The sequence below is a fragment of the Syngnathus leptorhynchus genome, chromosome 22, assembly GCF_054491065.1.
Source record: "Syngnathus leptorhynchus isolate UIUO chromosome 22, UIUO_Slep, whole genome shotgun sequence".
Lineage (NCBI taxonomy): Eukaryota > Metazoa > Chordata > Actinopteri > Syngnathiformes > Syngnathidae > Syngnathus > Syngnathus leptorhynchus.
In genome coordinates this window covers 5,303,251-5,329,989 of record NC_141216.1, presented here as the reverse complement: position 1 = coordinate 5,329,989, position 26,739 = coordinate 5,303,251, and the positions used below count along the sequence as shown (strand labels likewise).

General features: G+C 45.6%; 1 protein-coding gene and 1 long non-coding RNA gene across 5 annotated transcripts in view; one reads left to right on the top strand and one right to left on the bottom strand.

Moving 5' to 3' along the window:
* The first annotated feature begins 99 nt into the window (after positions 1 to 99).
* Positions 100 to 6,690, top strand: LOC147039610 (uncharacterized). 3 transcript variants are annotated; one of them, XR_015063449.1, is made up of 8 exons: positions 100 to 187; positions 258 to 301; positions 656 to 711; positions 1,081 to 1,169; positions 1,250 to 3,549; positions 4,314 to 4,460; positions 4,538 to 4,811; positions 4,873 to 6,690. It is a non-coding gene; the product is annotated as an uncharacterized LOC147039610 (long non-coding RNA). The 3 variants fall into 3 exon arrangements; XR_015063447.1 differs by having other exon boundaries at positions 1,250 to 4,460; positions 4,873 to 6,687; XR_015063448.1 differs by lacking the exon at positions 656 to 711 and having other exon boundaries at positions 1,250 to 4,460; positions 4,873 to 6,687.
* Positions 6,691 to 16,649: 9,959 nt separating this feature from the next.
* The window catches only part of polr3a (polymerase (RNA) III (DNA directed) polypeptide A), a 64,098-nt gene continuing 54,008 nt past the window's right edge, over positions 16,650 to 26,739 (bottom strand). The window contains exons 7-37 of one of the 2 annotated variants that reach the window (XM_085902965.1): positions 26,051 to 26,123; positions 25,449 to 25,584; positions 25,220 to 25,357; positions 24,829 to 25,000; positions 24,589 to 24,743; positions 24,256 to 24,495; positions 23,969 to 24,131; positions 23,692 to 23,828; positions 23,512 to 23,615; positions 23,300 to 23,441; positions 23,089 to 23,229; positions 22,934 to 23,003; positions 22,655 to 22,782; positions 22,349 to 22,487; positions 21,896 to 22,060; positions 21,637 to 21,809; positions 21,405 to 21,516; positions 21,066 to 21,184; positions 20,851 to 20,988; positions 20,608 to 20,778; positions 20,165 to 20,278; positions 19,427 to 19,513; positions 19,269 to 19,351; positions 19,029 to 19,199; positions 18,814 to 18,907; positions 18,651 to 18,743; positions 18,023 to 18,187; positions 17,783 to 17,947; positions 17,517 to 17,648; positions 17,242 to 17,374; positions 16,650 to 16,904 (exon numbers count right to left, since the gene is read on the bottom strand). In XM_085902965.1, coding sequence (XP_085759091.1) covers positions 16,756 to 16,904; positions 17,242 to 17,374; positions 17,517 to 17,648; positions 17,783 to 17,947; positions 18,023 to 18,187; positions 18,651 to 18,743; positions 18,814 to 18,907; positions 19,029 to 19,199; positions 19,269 to 19,351; positions 19,427 to 19,513; positions 20,165 to 20,278; positions 20,608 to 20,778; positions 20,851 to 20,988; positions 21,066 to 21,184; positions 21,405 to 21,516; positions 21,637 to 21,809; positions 21,896 to 22,060; positions 22,349 to 22,487; positions 22,655 to 22,782; positions 22,934 to 23,003; positions 23,089 to 23,229; positions 23,300 to 23,441; positions 23,512 to 23,615; positions 23,692 to 23,828; positions 23,969 to 24,131; positions 24,256 to 24,495; positions 24,589 to 24,743; positions 24,829 to 25,000; positions 25,220 to 25,357; positions 25,449 to 25,584; positions 26,051 to 26,123 — 4,202 coding nt within the window. In that variant the 3' untranslated portion in view covers positions 16,650 to 16,755. Of the gene's footprint in view, positions 16,905 to 17,241; positions 17,375 to 17,516; positions 17,649 to 17,782; positions 17,948 to 18,022; positions 18,221 to 18,650; positions 18,744 to 18,813; positions 18,908 to 19,028; positions 19,200 to 19,268; positions 19,352 to 19,426; positions 19,514 to 20,164; positions 20,279 to 20,607; positions 20,779 to 20,850; positions 20,989 to 21,065; positions 21,185 to 21,404; positions 21,517 to 21,636; positions 21,810 to 21,895; positions 22,061 to 22,348; positions 22,488 to 22,654; positions 22,783 to 22,933; positions 23,004 to 23,088; positions 23,230 to 23,299; positions 23,442 to 23,511; positions 23,616 to 23,691; positions 23,829 to 23,968; positions 24,132 to 24,255; positions 24,496 to 24,588; positions 24,744 to 24,828; positions 25,001 to 25,219; positions 25,358 to 25,448; positions 25,585 to 26,050; positions 26,124 to 26,739 lie in introns of those variants that run through there. The other variant, XM_085902966.1, reaches the window with a different exon arrangement.

Genomic DNA, 26,739 nt, shown 5'->3' with positions numbered 1-26,739 from the left:
CCACAATAAGTCACTTAGTGGCGCTCGTGTGCATAGCGTCGTTGGACAAGCAGGAGAAGAAGGTTGCCATGGATTGGCGGACGTGACGTCAGGCCCTTAGGTAAATTGAAGACAGGTGCGCACGGAAGGAGTTATTATTAAATACAGGTGAAGCAAGATGGTGTCTTCCCGCGTGGCCATTTCGCAGGTAGGTCTGCTCACGAACGAATGTTTGTCGTTTGCTGCCGGTTTTCACGATACCTTTTTGCTTGTTGCAGGATTTTTACACTTGAGGACCGCTCCAGCGTTTGAGCAAAGCACGGTAACGTCACAGTTCACTTTGAATTGCTGCGGGTAGCACGGTGGGCTCTTTGGTTTTTTGAACAGCTCTTTTTTTCTTTTTCTTTCCCGCGTGGTGGTTTTTACTGGAGCTGAATGCAAATGTTTGTTCGACAAATTGTCCGCGTTTCTTGGTTCTGTTGAATATTGAGTGGTTTTATTCGACGTTTTCATGCAAACTTTTGAATGTACTTTAAACCAAAGAGATTGTTGCGAATTCTTATCAAAACCAAATATCCTTCCACTTTTGGTATTTCTACTCAAGGTTATGTGACAAACGCATACCTAAAAAATGTTTGCAAACATTTTTCACTTCCGGTTTCCGCCCTTTGGACAGGTGAGCTCCATACCGCTGATTTTGATCTGCAAACTTGGATCGTCTTTGGACTCGAGGTAGGTTGCGTTTGGATAAGAAAATGTCCCGTCTTGTGCACTTTTGGCGGTTATATAAACTGCCTATTAGTAATGATGAAGCTATTTGTCAGATGTTAATTGGCTTTACTCTGCCATAATGGCGCAGTCCGTGCAGCAACTACAACGCTGCAACTACACGGCAGATAAGAAAATGTCCGGTCTTGAGCACTTGCATTGTCAAGAGTAATTTTGAACAAATTAAATTCGACCATAATGGTGTTGTTGGAGTTGTAGATACGATGCTGCAGCTACATGCAACGCTCGCCCCCCGAAATTGCCAGCTTAGTGTTTGTTTTACACCAATATGTACACAATGTCTGAACTTGGCTTTTTTTTTTTTTCTTTTAGCCTTAAAATGACTACTGCAGCTTTATATAAAAAGTGAGCAGCAAGCTCTCGAGGTTTCAATGAGGATCGATAATGCACTTAAAAATGAGGTGAGTTAATTTATGGTTGTCACATTCTCATGGACATTGAAGTTACCAACACACAATTAATGGTGATGCGTGATTTGCAGGCTGGAAGAGGAGCCGGATGGCATGAGGAAAGGACCAATTCCACACCCAGTCAAGAATCAAGCAATACGCAAAAGTTGACGTCTGGGGACCATGTGACCAGGAGGGGGCAGTGTGGAGCTCTGGGACGCGCTTTGGTTATGGGTGCAGCGCAAAGGTTGACATGTGTGGGGATCATGTGACCAGGAGGGGGCAGTGTGGAGCTCTGGGATGCGCTTTGGTTACGGGTGCATGACGGACAGGTTGGAGTGGGGATCATGTGACCAGGAGGGGGCAGCGTCGAGCTCTGGGACGCACTTTGGATATGGGTGCAGGAGTGGCCAGTGTTTGGGGGTCTGATGGTTGGACTTGCTTCAGAGGTGCGCTGTAGTTGTGGTTGAGGTTGTGGCTTGCCTGGATCCAGAGCAGTGTTGGTTTTGTGTTAGGATTGCCATTGATGGTGCATTTGGGGGGGACGTTATCACATGGATGGACAGAAACAAAACTTTGACGTGGAGCCGAATGTCCAATTTTGCAATATGACTTGTTTTTTTCTAACCTACCACTGTCGTACCTGCGTGCTTTGTTCTCCCCTAGGTGTAGGGCGGCGTTTGAGTGAGCCGGTAGCATTTGACTTTTCTAACCTACCTCTTACTTGCGTTCATTGTTCTCCCCTCAGTGTAGGGCGGCGTTGGAGCGTGCCGGTAGCATTTTGGGTCTTTTTCTAACCTAGCACTGTTGTACTTAATCTAACCTAATCTAGCGCTGTCGTATTTGCGTTCTTTGTTCTCCCCTCGGTGTAGGGCGGTGTTGGAGCGAGCCGGTTCTGAATGTCTAATTTTGCAATGACTTGTAACATTTTGTATTTTTCTAACCTACCAATGTCGTACTTGTGTTCTGCCCTCGGTGTCAGGCGGCGTTGGAGCGAGCCTGTATGTCCAATTTTGCGATATGACTTGTAACATTTTTTGTAACACTTTCTAAACTACCATTGTCGTACATAATCTAACCCTAACCTACTAGTGTCGTACTTGCGTTCTTTGTTCTCCCCTCTGTATAGGGCAGCGTTGGAGTGAGCCGGTCCTGACTGTTCTATTTTGCAATATGACTTGTAACATTTTGTCTTTTTCTAACCTACCACTGTTGTACTTAATCTAACCCTAACCTACTATTGACGTACTTGCATTCTTTCTTCTCCCCTCGGTGTAGGGCGGCGTTGGAGCGCGTCGGTATGGAATGTCTAATTTTGCAATATGACTTGTAACATTTAGTCTTTTTCTAACCTACTGCTGTCGTACTTGCGTTCTTTGTTCTCCCCTAGATGTAGGGCGGCGTTGGAGCGAACTGGTCCCGAATGTCCAATTTTGCAATATGACTTGCAACATTTTGTCTTTCTGACCCTACCACTGTTGTACTTAATCTAACCCTAACCTCCCACTGACGTACTTGCGTTCTTTCTTCTCCCCTCGGTGTAGGGCAGTGGAGCGAGACGGTAGCATTTTGACTTTCTAACCTACCGCTGTTTTACTTAATCTAACCCTAACCTACTACTGACGTACTTGCGTTCTTTCTTCTCCCCTCGGTGTAGGGTTGCATTGGAGTGAGCCGGTACTGAATGTCCAATTTTGCAATATGACTTGTAACATTTCTTCTTTCTAACCTGCCACTGTTGTACTTGCGCTCTTTGTCGGTCTAGGGCGGCGTTGGAGCGAGCTGGTCCTGAATGTCCAATTTTGCAATATGATTTGTTCCATTTTTGTCTTTTTCTAACCAACCACTGTTATAAATAATCTAACCCTAATCTACTGCTGTCACATTTGCATTCTTTGGTCTCCACTCGGTGTAGGGCGGCGTTGGAGCGAGCTGGCCCTGCATGTCCAATTTTGCAATATGACTTGTAACATTTTGTCTTTTTCTAACCTACCACTGTCGTACTTAATCTAACCCTAACCTACCACTTTCGTACTCGCGTCCTTTTTTCTCCCCTCAGTGTAGGGCGGCGTTGGAGCGAGCACCGCGGTCCACGAGGACCCACCGGTCGAGACAAAATGACGCGAGCAGCGCACAACTCATTGCATGTTCTGCCATTTGCAGGCTGGACGCAAAAGGGGAAGACACCTGACTCGGCGATGATAACCAAGAGTGGCTAGCCGCTTTGAGTTTGACATTGTTTCTGTTTCTGCAGATGGCGACTGGGAGGCGACGCGACAATCTGATCAGAAGTGGACTGAGCGCTGTGGCGTCACTCTGAAGTATCCTGCAGTCAGCCGGGTTCTGAGGGAGACCCGCTTCCCTGGAGGCGTCGACCTGCGCAGCTTCAAACGTGAAATTGATTTTTTTTCTTGTTTTAATTCACACCAGTGGTGTCCAAACATCCGTTTGAGGGCTGCATACTGAAAGAAATTTTCTAAACAAAATTCATTCAACACTCAAATCAATCAAGACACTTTGCTCTTAACATTTTGTGCTACTAAACGGTGTTGTGCGTTCGTTTTGAAGGTCATTCATGTGGTGTCTTATCAACCTGATCTTGACATAGCAAAAATGAGGATAAACTACTACTGGATGTCTTCGCCTGAGTGAAAATTTGAACAGATGATTTGACTTGTAAACAGCACATCTTAATATTTGATGCCGTTGATCAGTCGTATTTTGGCGCTCGCCTAGTGGCACGTGTCCAATGGCCTTTAGTGGCAAATAGCCCCTAGGCTGCAGTTTGGACACCAACGGTGACGTGTGTAGGGCTGCACGTGTATTGGAAAACTGCTGTTTGGTGGTCTGGTAGACGTGTATTTTAAGAAACAAAAGAAATGTCTAAATGTGGCAAATGAAACAAGCTGTGTTCTCTTGCCTAACTAGTATTTTAGAAGATGGCAAGTCATTGATGCAAGTTAAAGTTAACATCTAACTGATCTCATTCAGATCAAATAGTTATTTCCATCCCAAGTTTTTGCATGACTTTGCGCAATGCAATGGTCTGGCCCAATACTGATATATCACTGATTTTCCAATATGTTGTGCAGCCTTGATTGAGTGCAAACGCGCAAGCGACTGCGCAGCAAGACTTTTCTGCTTGTGTCTTGCGAGGTGGAAGAGAAGCTGCACAAAATCAAGAGCCGACAGACGGAGGCCACAAGACCTGGGATTGGCGAGCAAAGGAAGGAATCACTCCAAGAAAAGCAGTCTCCATGTGATGGAGGAGCCTGATGCATGACTGGCCAAGGCTGGCTACAGGTGACACGCCAATCAAATGTACAAGGATAGTGTACACACTACTTTTTTAATCTCATTTACTTATTTGTCTGTCGCAGGGCTTGCTCACATGGCGTCAGAGGGACTGGAGCAGTTCCTCAAATGAAGATGAGTACCATCTGCCGCTCACTCGTGGCTCAATATTGTGCTCTTTGGCATCCCCCCGACCTTGACTCAGTGTGGCAGGTTGAATAGGGGAACTAGCTTGACTCTCTAGATACAGTGGTAGTGGGTTTCCCCTTCTCTTGCCAAAACCACCACAATGTCTGCCTTTCAGGGTTGCTGGATGAGTGCCTGCACCAAGAGGGACTGGACTGTGAGACCAGGGGCTAGGTAATAAGTACGTCGACAGACGTGAACTGAATGCAACTGAGTGCTGGCTTTCTTTTTGCAGTTGTGCGAGGAAGAGTTCAAACGTCGAACACTGGCCCGGAGTGGACCCAAACCTTCAGCGGATAGCCACCCGTGACGAGCGGCCTACACGGGGTGGGTGCAGATGTGGCAAGGCAGGGAGGGCAAAGTGGCCAGCCAGCATGAAGGGGAGTATGACTTTGGTTTTCCTTTTGCGCTGTCGTTCTCTCCCTCCACTTTTTCACTGGGTGTGCACACTCTGTCTGCATGAGGCCTCTTTCTTCTCTGCGCTGTCATTGTGCAATATTGTTTGAAAGTGTATTTTAATACATGGAGTGAATTGTAAAGTTTGTACTGTAATTGTGTGTGCCTCTAATACCTGAATTAAATTGTGAACTGAATTGAAATGGTCCATTTTAAACATTGGCATGTAGAGGCTCTCATGCCAATTTAGAGATAAATGACATTTAAAACATTCTCTTTGGTAAGGTAATATAATTAATCTCAAACAAATGAGTCCAAATAGGTCATGTGTCAAACATTTGTTTTAATGACACAAAGTGAAGCTGTATAAATTCTAAATTGTTGACAAAAGCCAAGTAGCATGACACATAGATGCAAATCACAAGCGTGTCGAGTAAGTGTAAAAGTGAACGTGTTGCATCTCTTTTTGCAACCCTCCTGTAAAATGGCCATTTAAGTCAGTATCCTGCTCTATGTTGGCACATTATTTTTGTATGAATAGAAGACTTTTTCAAGTTTAAGGTTGTTTTTTTTTGCGATTGAATTGTCACAGGGGTGTGTTTGTGAATAAAATGGACTTGGGTGTGGGTTGTTCCTGTGGGTGGTCTTGTATTAAAATCAACTTTGGTGTGTATTGTCAGTTGTCATTCACGATGGGCTCTGTTGCTGTAAGGCTTTAATTTCAAACTGATTGCATGTTTTGTTACAGGTCTTGACATCTTTACTGGCTGTCCGACTGCAAAGAAGGTCTGTTCTGCTACAGTCGAGTGCTGTTAATTTGAATTTATCAACATTACATGTAACTTCAAGGGTTTTGGTCTTCAATTCAAAGAACATGTTAGTTGCATGTTTCACACCGTCAACTTTGGTACCAGTACTGTGTGATGCCAACCAGTTTAGAGTTAAGCCTGTAAAAACACGAGTAAAGGTTACACTGCAACCTACTTAGTGAGCTACAGGTACTAATACCATCTTTAATAGATTGGCCTTTTCAGACAGGTTAAATCACAGGTGTCAAACGCAAGGCCCAGGGGCCAGATATGGCCCACCACATTTTATGTGACCTGCGAAGACATATTGTGCATCAAATTTGTCATTACTAGAATTGCAAATTGTCTTTATTTGACCAGTTTACTCGTTTTATTTGAAAATGAGTCAGTTTGTTTTGTAGCCTGTACTGTATATAATGAGGTGCTCATACATTTATTTGGGCTGACAGACATAATGGCTCTCTGAAAGAAGCTATGACTTCAATGCGGCCCACAAAAAAGGCCTTACGTTTGACACCAGTAAGTTAGATTAATTCCCAAGTACTGCCATCTAGTGGCGGCAAATTTGCCCTAACCTGTCCGACGCTTCATTTGACCATATGCAAAAATACTTCACTTTTAACTTTAAACTACACTATTAAAAATGACAGGTGCCCTAATTGGACGGTTAGGTTATTGCGACCCATCTTTCGTAGTATGTTTTGCCCAAAGCAACCTAATAAACATAAATACTGCCGCTGTCTCTCCAATGTGCATGTGTGTAAAACGTACAAAGAAGAATAAAATGCATTTGCATTATTTTTTAAATCGCATTTTAATGTGTGTCATACAGCTACATGCAGATTGTTATTCCGGTTTGCAGCTTGGTAATGTTCTTCAAGATGAGCATTGCTGTATTCGAACTCGAGATTGCGGGTTGCCCAGTCACGCGTCCAATCGCTCGGCCACCCGTACTTCTGACGTTTATGCTTCTCAGGCTCTACATGTCCTCAGCACTGCCACCTTTTGTGCCGGTACGTATACCATATGAAATAAATGACGGGATATTTGTTTTACCTCATTTAATGTATCAAGCATACCAGCTGGTCTTTTAGAACAGCCTAGACTAGTTAAAAAAAGAGAATTCAAAAAAAAAACTTGCTTAAATTAAAAGGTAATTGTTTTATTATTTTTTCCTGTTGAGAGAATGCAATGTAACGTGGTTAGTACTGCTGGGAGAGAGGACTCATTAGGGTTAGTACAGGGCATGGTTAGTACAGGGCATGGTTAGTACAAGGTATTGTTAGTACAGGGCATGGATAGTACAGGGCATGGTTAGTACAGGGCATGGTCAGTACATTTCATTACATTTCGCAGGGATGGGGACTCGAACCCTGGATCTCAGGTGTTCAAGCGCAGCGACGGAGCCACTCGCCAATCGTGGCCAGCTCGGCGGTCACCCCGCTTTCACTTCGAGTCATTCTTACTCCTTCTGTTATTGCGCTCCGCGCGCGTTGGGTAAGTACAAAAGAGTGCAGACGGCCGAGAGCTGCCAGGTCGAAATGCTCGACCGGTACACGACACGGGTTCTCGCCCAGCAGAAACCTGGTTCGATCCCAGGGTGAGCATATATCTGAATGGCCTTTTACACTTGGAATCTCTCCATGTATAAGTGTACGCATATGCAATCAAAATTTGCATATGCAAGTATTTATGTGTAAACGAATAAGGTGGCCCCACCCCCTAGTGGGCGGACCGAACCGATGGGGCCACGCCCATTGGCCACGCCCCCCAGTGGGCGGAGCTACAGGCCACGCCCCCCGCCCTAGTGTAATTAGAATAAGGCAGGGGGCGGGGCGCCCCTACCCTAGAGTAATTAAAAATGAATAAAAATCTAGTAGTGTAATTAAGAATGAATAGAAATCTAGTAGTGTAGGGGGCGGGGCTATATATATATATATATATATATATATATATATAAATATATATATACAAACTTTGTAGGTTTTTTTTCTGGTTTTTGATGTTGAATCTGTATCTATAATGTATCCTAGTAGTGACCACGCATACTTCTGACTGTATACTTGTACATTTGTAAACCCTTGTAATGTAAAAGTGCTTTACCGCCCTTTTTTGGTATGATGATAAAAACAATTTTGTTTTCGCCCCGCCCCCTGCCTTATTCTAATTACACTAGGGCGGGGGGCGTGGCCTGTAGCTCCACCCAGGGGGCGTGGCCTGTAGCTCCGCCCACTGGGGGGCGTGGCCCCATCGGTTCGGTCCGCCCACTAGGGGGCGGGGCCACCTTATTCGTTTACACATAAATACTTGCATATGCAAATTTTGATTGCATATGCGTACACTTATACATGGAGAGATTCCAAGTGTAAAAGGCCATTCAGATACATGCTCACCCTGGGATCGAACCAGGTTTCTACTGAGCGAGAACCCGTGTCGTGAACCGGTCGAGCATTTCGACCTGGCAGCTCTCGGCCGTCTGCACTCTTTTGTACTTACCCAACGCGCGCGGAGCGCAATAACAGAAGGAGTAAGAATGACTCGAAGTGAAAGCGGGGTGACCGCCGAGCTGGCCACGATTGGCGACTGGCTCCGTCGCTGCGCTTGAACACCTGAGATCCAGGGTTCGAGTCCCCATCCCTGCGAAATGTAATGCATTGTACTGACCATGCCCTGTACTGACCATACTCTGTACTAACCATGCCCTGTACTATCCATGCACTGTACTAACCCTAATGGATCCTCTCTCCCAGCAGCATTGACCACATTGCATTGCATTCTCTCAACAAGGATTAATAATAAAGCAATTAACTTTTTAGAATTTAAGCAAGTTTTTTTTGTAATTATCTTTTTTGCTACTAGTCTAGGCTGTTCTAAAAGACCAGCTCGTATGCTTAATACATATTAAATGAGGTAAAAGAAAAAAAAATCCCGTCATTTACTTCATAAGGCGTACATACCGGCACGAAAGGTTGCAGTGCTGAGGGACATGTAGAGCCAGTGATGACCGTGACGTACAAGCGCTGATGGCCGAGTGGTTGGACGCAATGACTGCGCAACCCGTCGTCCCGAGTTCGAGTACAGCAGTGCTCAACTTGGAAAACTAAACAAAACTGTCGACAAAAAGAACAATCTGCATACAATTAACATATACAGTTTTGTCATGTACTTTAAAAGTAATGCATCTTATTACTTTGCACTTTTTGCACACAAGCACATTGAAAAAACAGCAGCAGTTTTTGTTGTATGTTTGTTAGGTTGCCACGAAAGATGGGCCGCGTTGGCACAGCCGTCCAATTAGGCCACCTATCAATTTTAATAGTGCAGTTTAAAGTGAAATATTTGCACATCGTCAAATGGAGCGCGAGACAGGTTAGGCCAAACTTGCTGCCACTAGATGGCAGCACTTGGAATCATCTAAAAGAGGCGTGTCACTCATTTTTGTCACGGGCCGCATCTTCGTCATACTTCCCCTTGGAGGGCCATTATTATTGTCTACAAAACAATGTGATGAAGTGGTTTTGAAAATCAGATTAGTAAAAATTGTTCAAATATTTTAAAAAGACGAATTGCAATGTTTTCTTAAATGTGAAGACAATTTGTAGTTTTAGTAATGACATGATGCAAAATCTGTCTTTGCAGGCCACATAAAATATGACAAGCCACATATGACCCCCCTCCAGGCTTTGAGTTTGACACTTATGATCTAAACTGTCTGAAAAGGTCAATTTAATAAAGATAGTCATTAAGAGTACCCCTCTACCTCACTTGCGTGCCACCTAAACAGGTTCCAGTGGTCTTTAGTCACATTTTTGCAGACTTAACTCTGAACTGACTGGTCTCACACAGTACTAGTACTCAGTCGGCGGTGTTAAGTAACATGCGACCATAACAAGTGCTTTGAATTGAAGGCCATGGTTCTGGAAGTTGTGTTATGTTCATAAATTCAAACTACTTTGGCATCACTCAACTGTACAGCAACAGGCCTTTGTAGTCAGACAGCAACCGAAGACATCAAGATCTGTAACAAATCATGCAATGGGTGCCATATTCAAGCAATACAGTATCAACTGAACCACATGGTGAATGACGACTGACAAAACACACCGAAGTTGACTATTTACAAAACCACCCCCAGGAACGACACACCAAAGTAAACTTTCACAAAAACACCCACATGATGCATGACAGTTCCATCACAAAAAGGAAAAAAAAAATTAAAAGGCTGACACTTGATTATAATAAAGGCTTTTACCCCTACAAAAAACTGCACTAACATGGAGCAAAATTCTGACTTCAGTGGCCATTTTACAGCAGGGTCTCAGAGGGTTCGGCTAAGATGAAGTTTGTTGGTCGCAACTCACTGGTTTTACATTTCTATGGCATCCATATGTCAGGCCACTTGGCTTTAGTCAACAATTTAGAATGCATTTAGCTTTTCTTTATGTATTGGAGAAAAAAAAAAAAAGCTGATACAGCATACTTAACATTACATATTTGGAATAATTTGTTTGAGACTAATTTCACAATTGCCTTATAACAATGATTCCATTTTGTATGTTGACATTTAACTCAAAATCTACACAGATTGAGTCTACATGCCAATGTTTAAAATGGACCACTTGAAGTCAGTTCACAATTTCATTCAGGTACAGAGGCACACACAATTACAGTATAAACTTTACAGTTCATTCCATGTATTAAAATACACTTTCAAACAATAGTGCACAATGACATAGCGCTGAGAAGAAAGAGAGGCCTCATGCAGACAGTGTGCACACCCAGTGAAAAAGTGGAGGAAGGGAAAGAAAGCGCTAAAGGAAAAACAAAGTTATACTCTCCCCTTGATGCTGGCTGGGCACACTGAATCTGCACCCGCCTTGTGCGGGCCACTCGTCACGGCCGAAGGTCCAGGTCCACTGCGGGCCGGTGTTTTGACGTTTGGACTCATCCTCGCACAACTGCAAAAAGAAAAACGCCACTCAGTCTCATGTGGTTCACTTCTGTCAACGTCTTCATTACCTACCCCCTTGGTCTCGCCGTCCAGTCCAGTCCCTCTCGGTGCAGGCACTCATCAGGACCCTGAAAGGCAGACATATTGGGGTGGTTTTGGCAAGAGGGGGGGGGGGGGGGGGGAACCCCACTACCACCTCCCCGACCTTAACTCGGGTTAGTTTGAATAGGGTAACTTGCAGCCTTCCTTCCGCATTGGCGCTGTCCGGTTTATGAAAGGTTTAACCCCTTAGAGATAGAGGGAGAGAGGGAGGGGGAGAGAGACAGCAAGAGGCAATGAGAAGGGGCTTCGGTGTGCACTTAAGCACAACCCGCCAGTTCCCCTCCAGGAAAGCCGGCTTGGCCCCGGGAGGAAAAAAAAAAAGGAAAATGTGACGTCACGGCGGGCGTCACGGAGAGTCTCCTCGTCCTCGACACCGTCGACGACCCTGGGAACCAGGCAGGCAGACATTATACCCTGGTATTCCACAAAGGGCAGGGTATAGCCACGTTCCACCCTGGATGCACCAGGCCATGCAGGTACTGCCGGGCGCGTCAGAGAAAGAGAGCGAGCCAGAGAGAGAGGGGGGGGGGGGGGGTCCACTTTGCCAATTTGTATCTAGAGGGTCACGCTAGTTCCCCTATTCAACCTGACAAACTGAGTCAAGGTCGGGGGGGTGCCAAAAAGCACCATATTGGGCCACGAGTGAGCGGCAGATGGTACTCATCTTCATTTGAGGAACTGCTCCGGTCCCCCCGACGCCATGTGAGCGAGCCCTACGACAGACAAATAAGGAAATGAGATTAAAAAAGTGTGTACACTATCCTTGTACATTTGATTGGCTTGTCACCTCTGGCCAGCCTTGGCCAGTCATGCATCAGGCTCCTCCATCACATGGAGACTGCTTTTCTTGGGATGATTTCTTCCTTTGCTTGCTAATCCAAGTTCTTGTGGTCTACGCTTCTCTTCCACCTCGCAAAACACAAGCAGAAAAGTCTGGCTGCGCAGTCGCTTGCGCGTTTGCACTCAATCAAGGCTGCACAACTTATTGGAAAATCAGTGATATATCAGTATTGGGCCAGACCATTGCATTGCGCAAAGTCATGCAAAAACTTGGGATGAAAATGAACGATTTGATCTGAATGAGATCAGTTAGAGGTTAACTTTAACTTGCATCAATGACTTGCCATCTTCTAAAATACTAGTGGGTCAAGAAAACACAGCTTATTTCATTTGCCAGATTTAAACATTTCTTTTGTTTCTTCAAATACATGTCTAACAGACCACCAAATGGCAGTTTTCCAATACACGTGCAGCCCCACACACGTCACCGTTGGTGTCCAAACGGCAGCCTAGGGGCTATTTGCCACAAAAAAAACATTGGACACGTGCCACTAGGCAAGCGCCAAAAGACGACTGATCAACGGCAAATATTAAGATATGCTGTTTAAAAGTCAAATCATCTGTTCAAATTTTTACTCTCAGACGAAGACATACAGTTGTAGTTTATCCTCATTTTTGCTGTGTCAAGGTCAGGTTGATTAAGACACCACATGAATGACCTTTAAAATGAACACCACACCGTTTAGTAGCAGTAGCACAAAATGTTAAGAGCAAAGTGTCTTGATTGATTTTAGTGTTGAATGAATTTTGTTTTGAAAATTTCTTTCAGTATGCAGCCCTCAAACGGACGTTTGGACACCACTGGTGTGAATTAAAACAAGAAAAAAAAAACTCAATTTCACGTTTGAAGCTGCGCAGGTCGACGCCTCCAGGGAAGCGGGTCTCCCTCAGAACCCGGCCGGCTGCAGGATACTTCAGAATGATGCCACAGCGGTCCGTCCACTTCTGAGTAGATTGTGTCTCGTCCCGGTCGCCATCTGCAGAAACAATGTCAAACTCAAAGAGCACCCCAAGTTGGAGCTCACAGCAGCTTGCTACTCTTGGTTACCGTCGCTGGGTCCGTGCCATACATGCATCCCGTCCCCGCTTTTGCGTCCAGCCTGCAAATGGCAGAACATGCAATGAGTTGTGCGCTGCTCGCGTCATTTTGTCTCGACCGGTGGGTCCTCGTGGACCACGGTGCTCACTCCAACGCCGCCCTACACTGAGGGGAGAAAAATGGACGCGAGTACGAAAGTGGTAGGTTAGGGTTCGATTAAGTACGACAGCGGTTGGTTAAAAAGATGTTACAAGTCATATTGCAAAATTGGACATTCAGTACCGGCTCGCTCCAACGCCGACCACCACTGAGTGGAGAATAAAGAATGCAAATGTGACAGCAGTAGGTTAGGGTTAGATTATGTATAACAGTGGTAGGTTAGAAAAAGACAAAAATGGAACAAATCATATTGCAAAATTGGACATTCGGGACCGGCTCGCTCCAACGCCGCCCTAGACCGACAAAGAGCGCAAGTACGACAGTGGCAGGTTAGAAAGAAAAAATGTTACAAGTCTTTTGCAAATTTGGACATTCAGTACCGGCTCACTCCAATGCAGCCCTACACCGAGGGGAGAAGCAAGAACTTAAGTACGTCAGTAGTAGGTTAGGGTTAGATTAAGTACAACAGCGGTAGGTTGGAAAGTCAAAATGTTGCAAGTCATATTGCAATATTGGATATTCGGGATCCGCTCGCTCCAACGCAGCCCTACACCTAGGGGAGAACAAAGAACCCAAGTACGACAGTAGTAGGTTAGGGTTAGATTAAGTACAACAGTGGTAGGGTTAGAAAGACAAAATGGTACAAGTCATATTGCAAAATTGGACATGCGGGACCAGTTCGCTCCAACGCCGCCCTACACCGAGGGGAGAACAAAGAACGCAAATGTGACAGTGGTAGGTTAGGGTTAGATTAAGTACAACAGTGGTAGGTTAGAAAAAGACAATGTTACAAGTCATATTGCAAAATGGAACATTCAGGACCGGCTCGCTCCAACACTGCCCTACACAGAGGCCAGAACACAGAACGCAAATACGACAGTGGTAGGTTACAAAAATACAAAATGTTACAAGTCATATTGCAAAACTGGACATTCAGAATCGGCTCGCTCCAATGCCGCCCTACACCGAGGGGAGAACAAAACACAAATACGACCGCTAGATTTGGGTTAGATTAAGTACAACAGTGCTAGGTTAGAAAGACAATTGTTACCGCCTCGCTCCCACGCCACCCTACACTGAGGGGAGAAGAATGGACGCAAGTACAACAGCGTTAGATCAAGTACGACAGCGGTAGGTTAGAAAGTCAAAATGCTACCAGCTCGCTCCAACGCCACCCTACACCTAGGGGAGAACAAAGCACGCAAGTACCACAGTGGTAGTTTAGAAAGACAAAATGTTACAAGTCATATTGCAAAATGGGACATTCAGGCCCGGCTCGCTCCAACGCCGCCCTACACTGAGGGGAGAAAACAAATACGACAGTGGTAGGTTAGAAAGAAAAAATGTTACAAGTCAAAATTGGACATTCATTCGGGACCGGCTCGCCCCAACGCCCTACACCAAGGGGAGAACAAAGGATGCAAATATGACAGTGGTAAGTTAGAAAAAGACACTAAATATTACAAGTCATATTGCAAAATTGGACATTCGGCTCCACGTCAAAGTTTTGTTTCTGTCCATCCATGTGATAACGTCCCCCCAAATGCACCATCAATGGCAATCCTAGCACAAAAACAACACTGCTCTGGATCCAGGCAAGTCACAACCTCAACCACAACTACAGCGCACCTCTGAAGCAAGTCCAACCATCAGACCCCCAAACACTGGCCACTCCTGTACCCATATCTGGTACATAGCTCGACGCTGCCCCCTCCTGGTCACATGATCCCCACTCCTGCAACCTGTTCGTCATGCACCCGTAACCAAAGCGCGTCCCAGAGCTCCACACTGCCCCCTCCTGGTCACATGATCCCCACACATGTCAACCTTTGCGCTGCACCCATAACCAAAGCGCGTCCCAGAGCTCCACACTGCCCCCTCCTGGTCACATGATCCCCAGACGTCAACTTTTGCGTATTGCTTGATTCTTGACTGGGTGTGGAATTGGTCCTTTCCTCATGCCATTCGGCTCCTCTTCCAGCCTGCAAATCACGCATCACCATTAATTGTGTGTTGGTAACTTCAATGTCCATGAGAATGTGACAACCATAGATGAACTCACCTCATTTTGAAGTGCATTATCTCTTTCCTCACTGAAACCTCGAGAGCTTGCTGCTCGCTTTTTAGATAAGAAAGCTGCAGTAGTCATTTTGTGGCTGAAAGAAAAAAAAAGCCAATGTCAAGACATTGTGTACATATTTGTGTAAAACAGACACGAATTAAACTGGCAGTTTCGGGGATCGAGCGTTGCATGTCGCTGCAGCGTTGCATTTACAACACGAACAACGCCATTATGGTCAAATCAAATTTGTTCAAAATTACTCTGGGCAATGCAAGTGCTCAAGACCGGACATTTTCTTATCTGCCGTGTAGTTGCAGCATTGTAGATTCTGCACGGACTGCGCCATTATGGCAGAGTAAAGCCAATTAACATGTGACAAATAGCTTCATCATTACTAATAGGCAGATTATATTAGCGACAAAAACGCACAAGACGGGACATTTTCTTATCCAATCGCAACCTACCTCGAGTCCAAAGACGATCCAAGTTTGGAGAGCACAATCAGCGGTATGGAGCTCACCTGTCCAAAGGGCGGAAACCGGAAGTGAAAATGTTTGCAAACGTTTTTTAGGTTTAAGTTTGTCACATAACCTTGAGTAGAAATACCAAAAGTCGAAGAATATTTGGGTTTGATAAGAATTCGCAACGATCTCTTTAGTAAAAAGTACATTCAAAAGTTTGCATTAAAACGTCGAATAAAGCACCACTCAATGTTCAACAGAACAAACAAACGCGGACAATTTGTCGAACATTTGCATTCAACCCCCAGTAAAACCATCACGTGGGAAAAAGAAAAAAAAAAGCTGTCCAACAACCAAAGAGCCCACCGTGCTACTTGCAGCGATTCAAAGTGAACTGTGACGTTACTGTGCTTTGCTCAAACGCTGGAGCGGTCCTCAAGTGTAAAAATCCTGCAACAAGCAAAAAGGTATCGTGAAAACCGGCAGCAAACGACAAACATTTGCTCGTGTTTCGCCCTACCTACCAAGTGGCCACGCGGGAGAGAACGCCATATAGCTTCACCTGTATTTAATAACTCCTTCCGTACACACCTGTCTTCAATTTACCTAAGGGCCTGACGTCACGTCCGCCAATTAAAACCTTCTTCTCCTGCTTGTCCAACGGCGCTTTGCACGCTAGCGCCACCAAGTGATTGCTTTAGCAACCTTGCAATCTTTGCAGAACACATCGACTTCAGGTGCCCCGCTGTCGCCATCTCCTGGTTAGCTTCCTATAAACTTAAAGCCTGCTAGCTTCCTGGTCATGGTCATTGATTTTACTGTAAATAGAGTAAGACTCAACTTCATAAACAGAACTATTACAGTCCATGCTTTTTTTTTGTTCAACATTTTTTTTTAAATCTATATATTTATTTATCTAGGTCTATATCTAAACACATGTATGCACGTATGTACGCCAAATCCAACCAGGAGAATAATACGCATTACAATGCTTCTGTGCCAGACTCTGGAGGCGTAGTGAGCTCCAAAAGTGGGTCCCCAAAAAGCCCTTAAAATCACTAGATTCTTTGAGTCACCAACAAACTTCCCTCTCTCACTGTGAATAAACAAACTATATAATGCATTTTTTTTTTTTTTTTACTGCACCAGAATTGAGGGGAATCATCAAATAAAAAAGCAAATAGTACACATGATCACTGTTCATGATGTAATATCTTCTAAATAATCAAATTACAAAACAAGACTCTGAAGACATGTGAAATAAGCAGGAACTTAAAGACTGTCCGAATTGGCTTCCTGTTACGAGAAGAGAGGTAGGTGATAGTCGGGGTTGTCAAACAGCAGGGGCCTTTTCGGCGGGGAGGGGTCCCTGTCCGCCTTGAGCAGCAGTTTAAAGAGGCCCGTGCCGATGTTCATGGGACTCCCCGTGATGATGCATTCGGACACGCCTGCAAACAGGATGAACAGCATTTGGTCAGTCGGTGACAAGTTGACAAAGGCCACATTTCGAAGCTACTCGGTTGACAGTGAAGGGGGCATTGTTGATTTTGACGCAACGACTTGTCAGGTGCAGAAATATTGGGACACGGACACAGATCTCATCTTCACGCCAGTCACACCACCACAACGGATTGGATATCAAATTAATAGTGAAACTGCAACCTTTGGGGCAATTTATATCCAAATGAGAATGGTGGAAGGAGTGAAAGGTTGTGGATGCAAAATTCTCTCAGCTTTTTCACACAACATGAGTGATGAAAGGAAATCCTAGAAGCATGGGCCTACCGCAGACAGAGTCCTTCTGGCCAAAGTAGGCGGCGTCGAAAAGATGGTCGGCTGTTTTCTCAAAGGATGCCAGCATGAGAACGCTCTCCTTCATTTTGGCCAAGCCGAACCTGGTGATTCCAAGTATCTCCCCCTATTTTTTTTTTTTTAAAGTCACAAAGTATGCTAATGTTACTCAATATTGGACTACCCCCCCAAAAAAGAATTCCCAATCCAATTTCTAATTTTGATGGATCTAAATTTGTCAGGCCTGATACACAAACAAGAGACGACACCTTGTAGGACATGAGGTCGGCAAGAAGCATGACGTGGCGCCGGTCGATACTCATCCCGTGGTTGACCATTGTGTACTGGATCTCGTTGATGATTGTTGCCCTGGCCGCCTCAATTCCCAGCGTCTTCTCCACCTGTGTCAGATCAAAGCACCACAGTGACATCGGGGTCAGGAGCCTGTCGTCGAACACTCGGGTATCATAGAAAGCGGACAAAAAGCACAAGTAAAATGTTTTTTTTTTTCCATTGGTGGTCTTTTCATTGGCACCTCGTAGATGTTGTTGGAAGTGGTCCTGCTTCCATTCACGCCGTGGGTTGCCATGACAGCTCGTAGATTGTCACCCTCCACCAGCAACTTGTACTTGTGCTTGCCGCTCTGCTCGTCGATGTGAATGACAGCGCGGGCTACCTCGGGTATACCTTGAACCACCACCTTTTAGGCCAAGAACTTGTTAGATTGTGTTCACGTTCACAATTGTGTTCCTTGAACACTGGCCCACGTTCTCACCTTGGGAAGCTCGGCCTTAAGCGACTGCATGACGTAGTACATGGAGCTTTTGTTGTTTTCTCGTGGCGACACGCACACCACAGCCTCGCCGTGCACGGCAATGTCTCCCGGCTTCACCCGCAGCTTCGACATGCAGATGGAGTAACGCACAGTCTCGGCGTTCACCTAGGAAGGCCGACCAGACCGTCACGACCGTGACTGTGCGTGAAAACAACGGACCCTTTTCAGAATGACTGAACACAAGTGGCGCCAAACTAAGTCCAGGTGGCAGAAAGGTGAGTGGCTAGCTCATTACAGAAAGAAATATTCCCAAAAAGTCTTTGTTTCGTTATCTTTCATGAAGTTACAGAGAGGAACTTGAATGTTGTCAAAAGTCAATTCATTAGCTACTACATCTATCTGAGCTTCCACCAGCTCGTGAATGAACTGTTAGCTAATGTCGTGTCTCCTTTGCAAGCAGGAGACCTCACTGCTGCTCCACCGACACGTCGTCACTCCTTCACACGACAGCTCTTGGGAAAAAGTCTAAAAATCATAATTGAAGCCAAATTTGGCACTTTCCTCATTCGCTCAATGGTTTGTTAACGATTTGAAAGATAAGTCGGAAGTACAGTGCGATGTGTTGTACCTCCAAACGAAGCAGCCTTATTCGCTCTAGGGACAATTTGACCAAGATGAAACAGTCATCTGGTAGGAAAACCTCTTCGATGTATTCCGAAATCTGCAAAAGAAAAACGAGTGCCATCCCATTTCTTCTCTTCACTCCAGGATCAGAGTAAGTTGCGAAATACCTCGCCCAGGAGCGTTTTTTCAATCCTCCCTTTCACCAGCCGGGCAAAGTCGGCATCGTCCTCCGTGTCCAAATGCGCGGTGATGATCGGCGTGCTGAGCGGGGAGCATCAAAATCACATATAAGAAACATTTGAGATGAGAGTCAAATTCAAAATCCAGCCAATTTGGCGTGGCCACTTTTCACTCGTCTCAACAAAGCTTTTCAACGTCGGACCTGATGTTCTTCGAGGCGTTGATGATCTCCTTGATGCGAGGGACGCCAAGAGTGATGTTCATGGACGCCACGCCGGCAAAGTGGAAGGTCTTCAGGGTCATCTGCGTTCCGGGCTCTCCGATGCTCTGGGCGCACAGGGCCCCCACAGCCGAGCCCGGTTCCATCTGCGCTCTTGGGGACAGCGGTCATAATTGGAAGGCAGCCTTGAGGCAACCGAAATGTGTCAGCCAGCAATCCAACCTCATGTATTTGTTCCTGCAGGTTTCCAAAAATTTCTTGAGCTGCGTAGGTGTAATGCGGTCCAGTTGATAGAGGACCTCCGGCTGCAGGCAAGTCAAAAGGGTCAAAAGGATTTGAGCACGTGGAGATCTCAACGTTCATATGCGGCATCCGCCTACCTCGCTGGTGCCGTTGTCGTTGATGCCGTACTTGTCTCTTGTCTTCTTAATCCGCTCTGAGACACCCTTGATGAATTCCTTGACTGACTGCAGATGGCCAAGAACAAGCGGTGAGAGGAGTCAGGTGCAAAGCCATGCGCATCGCATGCTGTGCTTAGAACACAGCACAACTGAGCAGCTGGGCAGGCCATGCGTTGCGCATTTCAGGCTAGCAACAAAGAGTATGCGCTACTGTTAGCCGCAAATGTTAGCCACAAAAAAAAAAAGTCACATTGTATCAGAAGGAAAGTTTTAAATACACAGTTCTAGGTTCAAAGCAAAGGTATTGAACTCCAAAAGTGACATCCAAGTCAAGTGTCCTTTACATGGCAGACTGAGAATCACTGCTTCAACAAATAAGGCTTTTAGGTTTCAAAAATTAGAACAATGACACTCCATTCAGGTCTCGGCCACGATACCTGCAGGTACTTCTCTGAGCCTGTCTCAGTTAGCGCCTATACAAAAAGTTCAACAGCAATTACCATACACACATGCGCTCATTCACGTCGTGAATCCAGAGTAGGATGCCTTCTCCAACACAAAAAAAATTCATAGTCCGATTTCTATAAAGTTGATCAGAACACTTTATGGATTCACGAGGCTTCACCTTTTGGGACTTTTAAGGAATAAGAATAATAAAAAAATGACAATTGACAAATGGACAGATCTCAGAACACAGATGGGCTTCGGCGTGTATACCTCCAAGAAACTGTCTCTGCAGCACATAAAGTCGGCTTTCTTGATGATAGCATCTGCCGCCAGAACCAGCTCGCCCTGGCTGAGGGTGGGCTCGTCCGGACACGTGTGGACAGCCTGTGAAGACGGAAAAGGGAAGGGTAGAGGAGAGACAGTTATCTTCATTGGACTACATGGGTGAAAAAAGGCAGCCATTGACTACGTGGTACAAGCTGGCGTTAGAGTGGCGCAGATTGGTAGAGCTATGACTTCATTTAAGTCTGCAATACATTACATATTCTTTTTTTTTTATTTTTTATTTTATTGATGTGTTTAGCCAAATGTCTTTTTTCTTTTTTTCTCTCTCGAGTGACTGAGAAGAAGACTGGGAAGTGGTTAAGATGGTCACCTGCCACTATTGTGCCGCGCTCCCGGCTCAAGAGCATCAATAGTGCATCCATATTTACCCGAATGTTGTCTAGGTCCCTCTTGAACTCCAGCGGTTCGTCCTTGCCCTCCATGTAGGTGGGGTCCAGCCCGTCGCCCCCGTAGATGAATTGGATGATATCGCCGGTGGAGCTTCGCACCGTGTGGTCGTACTGGGAGCACAAGTCCTCCAAGGACTTCACCAAACGCCGCTGTCAAAAAAAAAAAAAAGAGAGGTCATTCTTGTGAGGTTTTTTTTTTTTTGGGACTCCCTTCTAACTTACCTGCATGTAGCCAGTCTCTGCGGTTTTCACAGCCGTGTCCACCAGGCCCTCACGGCCGGCCATTGTGTGGAAGAAGAACTCGGTGGGTGTCAGACCGGAGTAGAAGCTGTTGGCCACAAAGCCTTTAGCAGCGGGCAACTGTGGAAATGAAAAAGCGTTTTTCAGAAGAGTGAAAAAGGACACGCATTATGCAGTTTGGATATCCGGGACCCTACTTTTGAGTGCTTTTCAAAGTGAGGCAGGGAGCGATTTTCAAAACCATCAGGTACTCGAGATCCACTTATGGCCTGCTGGCCCACGCAGGCAATCATCTGAGAGATGTTAATAAAAGATCCTGTATGCACAACAAAGATGGAGGAATAGTCTCAAGTGTGCATGGACACAAGTCAAGGTAGTTTAATTTGTTCATTGCACAACTGTGCACAAAAAAAGACAAACAGTGGCACTTTGATTGCGAGATAAGCATGTGGACTGATGGAGGCTGGATGTAGACTAACTCCCGAACGGGGCACTTCTAAGTCAAGATAGAGCTGTTGAGATGAACGAAGACTTGCCTTTGGAGCCACAAAGAGCCATGGTCAGAGGACTGTTGCTCTTGTCCAGCTCCCTGAGGCAGGCACTGCCAGCACGGTCTCTGATGACTGACAGCTCTCTCAAGATAAGCGCCTGTTGACCAAAAGAAGAAAAATAAATGAATCACACCATGTGCAACCAATCTCCAAGGAGACAATTGAAATCATATGGCGCAAGTGAAGCCAACGGCAACTCCAAATACATGATGCAAACCTCCAACGTCTCCTCAGCTGTGCAGCCAGGCTGCTGCTGCAGCTTGCCCGTCTTCAGGGCTTCGATGTACTCGTCACATTTGTGATAGCCATCATCCAGCAGGTCCTGCTTGGCCTTCAGTAAACCCTGGCCGGGCGTCACGTCCCCGATACCGATGGAAAAGCCTCGGTTTGCTGCGAGTAGTTTAAAAAAACAACGACGACACCCTGAATATCAAGCGAAAATCTCTTGAAGCCATGGGAAGGAGGTGATGACGTACAAAGATAGGCAGGGGCGAGTCGTGCCAGGCGAGACATGGCGTTTGCCGCCTCCAGCTCTCCCCAGTCTCTCAACAGGATGTAGAAGATGTTGTTCTTGGAGCCCGAGCCCAGGGTGCTCTTGTCCATGCTGCCACACATCAGTTCGCTGTTGTGGATGACCACGACTGGAAACAATTAGAAGGGGAAGGTTCAGATCAAAAACAGAAAATGCAAACAGTAAATCCCTGCTTATTACAACTCATGATCATATCTTGTGGCATCTTTGTCCGAAGGAGCTTCATTTTCATCAACCCATAGCTGGCAAAAAACTGCTTTTCCGCCATCTTGTGGCAATTGCAAATATTTTTTAGTCGGCGTTTATTACTCGCAGAAGGTTTCAGTTCCGACCTGTGTGACAAACAGCGGGGTTCCCTATACCACTACGTCGTGTCGGCAAACTTTCGGTTGCTTACAGGAGTCGTTGTGGCACAGGTCTTCGCCTTTGCCGCAGTACTGCTTGCCCTTGGTGCGCAGGTTGGCCTTGACGGGACAGTCTTTGTTCGGCCTCAGGATGAGGCTGAATATCTGCTTGCCCGTCCACAGGGCCATGGGCTGGAGGACACCAAAAAATACACACATATGAACAACAAAGCAAAAAAATGCACAGCGTTGTCGCACCAAATATTTTCTTGTCACGTGTCTGGAATGACACATCTTAAAAATAAATTACTTCATAAATAGCAAGTGAGATAGAGAAGTGCTTCGGAGAGCAATCATACCTTCATTATGGACGGGCGAGGCAACGTGATCTTGAGTTTTTCGTCGTTGCCGACGAGGATGGACGCCGCGATCTGACACGCTTTGGATCGGTCAAAGAAGGTGTCCTTCAGTGTCAGAAGATAGCCCGCTAGGAGGGACAAACAAGCATGCTACTTAACCCTTCTCTCACAAGGTCAAAAAGTCCTGACTTGATTTGAAAGCACATGATGTAGCTGTACTTCAAATCATGTGAAGTAACACAAACAATATGCGAGGGTTTAAACGGAGCCCATCGTTACCTGTCAGGAAGTCCTGAATAGCAGCAATCAGCGGCTCGCCATTTCTCGGTGTGACAAGATTAGCTTTTGTCTGGGGAAGGAAAAAAAAAAAGTGCAGAGTCGGAATAGAAGACAAGGGGGATAGGAATTCCACCAGCGGGATTGCCGCCATGTACCCCCATGAGGATGAGAGCCTCAGCTTTGGCCTCTTCGGTCTGAGGCAGGTGCAGGTTCATTTCGTCGCCGTCAAAATCAGCATTGTACGGCGTGCAGACGCATTCGTTGAAGCGAAACGTCCTGTGCGGCTTGACTCGGGCCTGCCGGATGGGAAAAATGGTAAGGGCCACACGTGGGAAACGTCTGGGTGGAAGGATGAAGCAAGCTTACAATGTGAGCCATGATGCTGAGCTTGTGCAGCGAGGGCTGCCGATTGAAAAGGACGATGTCTCCGTCGATCATATGCCTCTCCACCACGTCGCCGAAGCGCAGCTCCTGCGCAATCTTCTCACGGTTGCCGTATTTTAAGAACCTACCCGGAAGTAAAGCGTTACAGTGGAGAAAATTCCACATGACGACTGAGCGGTGACCCGTCGCATCACCTTTTCATTTTGTTGCGTCGATCTTGGATAAAGTTGGCCCCGGGGTGAACATCCGGGCCGTTGCGGACCAGTTTCCTCATGAGCTCCAAGTTGGCTTTGTTCACCTTTGTTCAACGCCATCATACGGTCAACAAACAAGATGAGCCAAAGGCATCGTCAGAGGTTTGCAGCGGCGCTTACCTTCTCCGGATAGGTCAGGATTTTGGCCACATGCACGGGTACGCCCACTTCGTCGATTCTTAGGTTGGGATCGGGGGAAATGACGGTTCGGGCAGAAAAGTCCACCCTTTTGCCCGACAGGTTGCCTCGGAAACGACCTGCGACATCATAGCACTTCCTTGAAGAACGTTTCGCAGAACAAGTATTTTCATTTCGGTCTGTCTACAAAATGCAGCCTGTAATGGTCGCCCGCCAACATAAAAAAAAAAAAAAGCTTCCCGAGAAGGCGGCCGCATACCTTGCTTGCCCTTGAGTCTCTGCACCAGGCCTCTGGTCCACTTCCTGGGCGCCATGTTAAGTGGGATGCCCGATAACTCGCTGTTGATGTAGAGCGCGCACTGCAGCTGCAAGAAGTCCCAGTCCTCCATAATCATCTGCGTCTTGGCCCCCGTCATGCGATGCTAGACCACAAGAGATAAAAATTCACATTAAGTGGAAGTGTAAGATCTTCCATTTTTGCAGAAGGGCTAAGACCTTCTTTGTGAAGCAAAACAGTGAAAGTAAAAAAAAAAAAAAAATTGAAACCTTTCTGATGACGTCATTGAGAAAGATGATCTCTGTGAGCTTCATGGTGAGGTCGTCCTCGTTGGTGCCTGACTTAAGGTCGCTGACCACAGAAGGCCGGATGCAGAGCGGAGGCACCAGCAGGCGGGTGATGATGAGGTCGGCCGGCGTGCCTGCCTCGGGATTCATCAGCAGCAGCGGCACGTCCTCGATGGGAATGCGCTTGAAGATGTTCAGCACTACCACAGGGTTGAGGTTTTCCTAAACACCAGACGGCCGTATACACTTCACTCTCTTTTTCCTTTGCCAATTAAAAATGCCAAGAACAAATCGATGCACGGTTTTATGGGTCACCTGCGCCCGTGCCAAAAGAGGCTCCATGAGTTTGTTGTGCTCGATGGCCTCGTCAAAAGACTGCAGGAACTCAGACACAAACGGCTCCACGACCTTCTTGGTGGTTTTGTACTTCTCGTGGATGATCTTCAGCAGGCCGCACTTCTTCACAGTGCCTGAGCAAGCGAGACAGACGGACAGACCAGATAAGAGCGTGACAGCTCCAAGTCTGACGGATAATTTCGCGGTGGGATTTGTCACCATTGAACGCTGAACAATTGGGACACACGCTTTTTTTGCGGCATTTGTCGGAGATCTTCTTCTTAAGCCCTCGCTTCTGCAAGTAGGCCAAATTGGGCCGTTTCACCATGTCCATGAACTGCAGCTTGTCCTCTTTGCTCAGCAGGATGCTCGAGCACGTCTTGCAAACCATCTGGAGGAAAATGAACAGAGTTTGCAATTTGATGGTTTTTTTTAATTCATCGTTCTTTTATATTTTTACAATTTGCCACTATTTTTGTGACTGGACTTTGGATTGAAAAACAGGGGATGGAGGTGAACATTTAAGAATTTGCTTTTATTTGACTCTGCTGCCAGGTCATCATTGCAAGAGAATCTGTTCTCAAAAATATATTACAAATCGTGCACTAGCCTGTAAGATTCCTATGGTGGCTTTGAAGTAGCCAACGTGAAAACACGGAAGCTCCAGATCCAGGTAGCCGTAGTGTCCCAGACAATCGGCCAAATTTTTCCCACATGTTAAACAGGGTCGGTCTTTCTCGCTGGTCCCCTGTGTGACAAGAAATATGAAAACAAATCAACACACAACCGATGATGTGTTTCAAATGACTTGCTTAATTAAATACAGCATTTCTATATACCATGCGGTGATCCAAAACTCCATAAGGCAGCGGCGAATGTTTTGTGTCCTGGCTGTACAGATTCTTGCTGACCACCTGAATGTGGGCCTGCTGACGCATTTGATCAGCTGATTGCACTCCAAAGCAAATGTGGCTTCTGTTGAATTGAGAAAAACAAAAGAAATTGGTAAACTTAAGGGGTAACAACACACAGTAATTTTTTCTGCTTCGGAAATTTACTCTCTTTGTTGACATTTGAAAGATTCTGAACAACCTGGAGGAGATAACTACAAAGGTCTCCTGAGTGGTAGAAATGTTTGAAACTTTAAACAAATAAAATAAGTTGTTGGCAAGAGATGGGTGCATTTCCACAGTCTTTGATAATATAATTTGATATTTGTCTCAAGAAAATAATAGTTACATCGTTGGACTCTGTCTTTTGGTGAATGTAAATAAACTTTCGACCCAATCACTGTCATGTCCGATATCGCAACTCCAATGTGAAAAGTTATACACCACCTCCACGTGGTTGAATGGCCAAAAGAAAACAGAAAGAACAAAAAAGTAATGCAAGTTCGTAAACTGTCATAACGTTAGCTAACTCATGCTAGCGAGCGACTCACATTTTCTTGGCCACGTCCGTCTCTCTGAACTGCTCCTTCGGCATCTTGGCAGTGCTTCGCTTCCTACACCAATCTAGAGAAATGTTTTATGTTCTCATTCCAGCCAACAAAAAATGCAGAAATATAACTTCACAACCACATGCTGTGGGCTAGCCTAGCAAACAAACACACGCTGACATTGTACGGTGGCCGGTAGGACTGACATGTCGATCCAAGTACCGATAAAATGGATACTAGTCTGTGTATCGATATCACATCGATGCTAAAAAGCTAGTATCGATTCTTACAAATTTCTTTATATGATTTAAGTTATTTTCAAATAATTAATGTGTACAATGTGTGGACTCTTGGAATTTAAGACATGGAGGGACTAAGAGTATGAAAATGACTACTTTGTAGATCGTAACAACAACATAAACAACAATACAGTATTGATAGTATGGCACGGTTAAGAACTCCACAGAAACGTTTAATTTGCACAAAACATGTAATTTAATAGGACAAACATCTAAAATAGCTTTTTTTTTTTACCTAAAAGTATTGGTAAAATACAGACAGGACACAAGGGGGCAGCCTAGGAGCATGAAGTAAAACCTATCTCCAGTACCAGTACCTGTTAATCAGGCAAGCTGAGTATACTGCTTACCATAGGCGGTTTTACAGGGTGGCAGATGCTTACCAAATGTTTT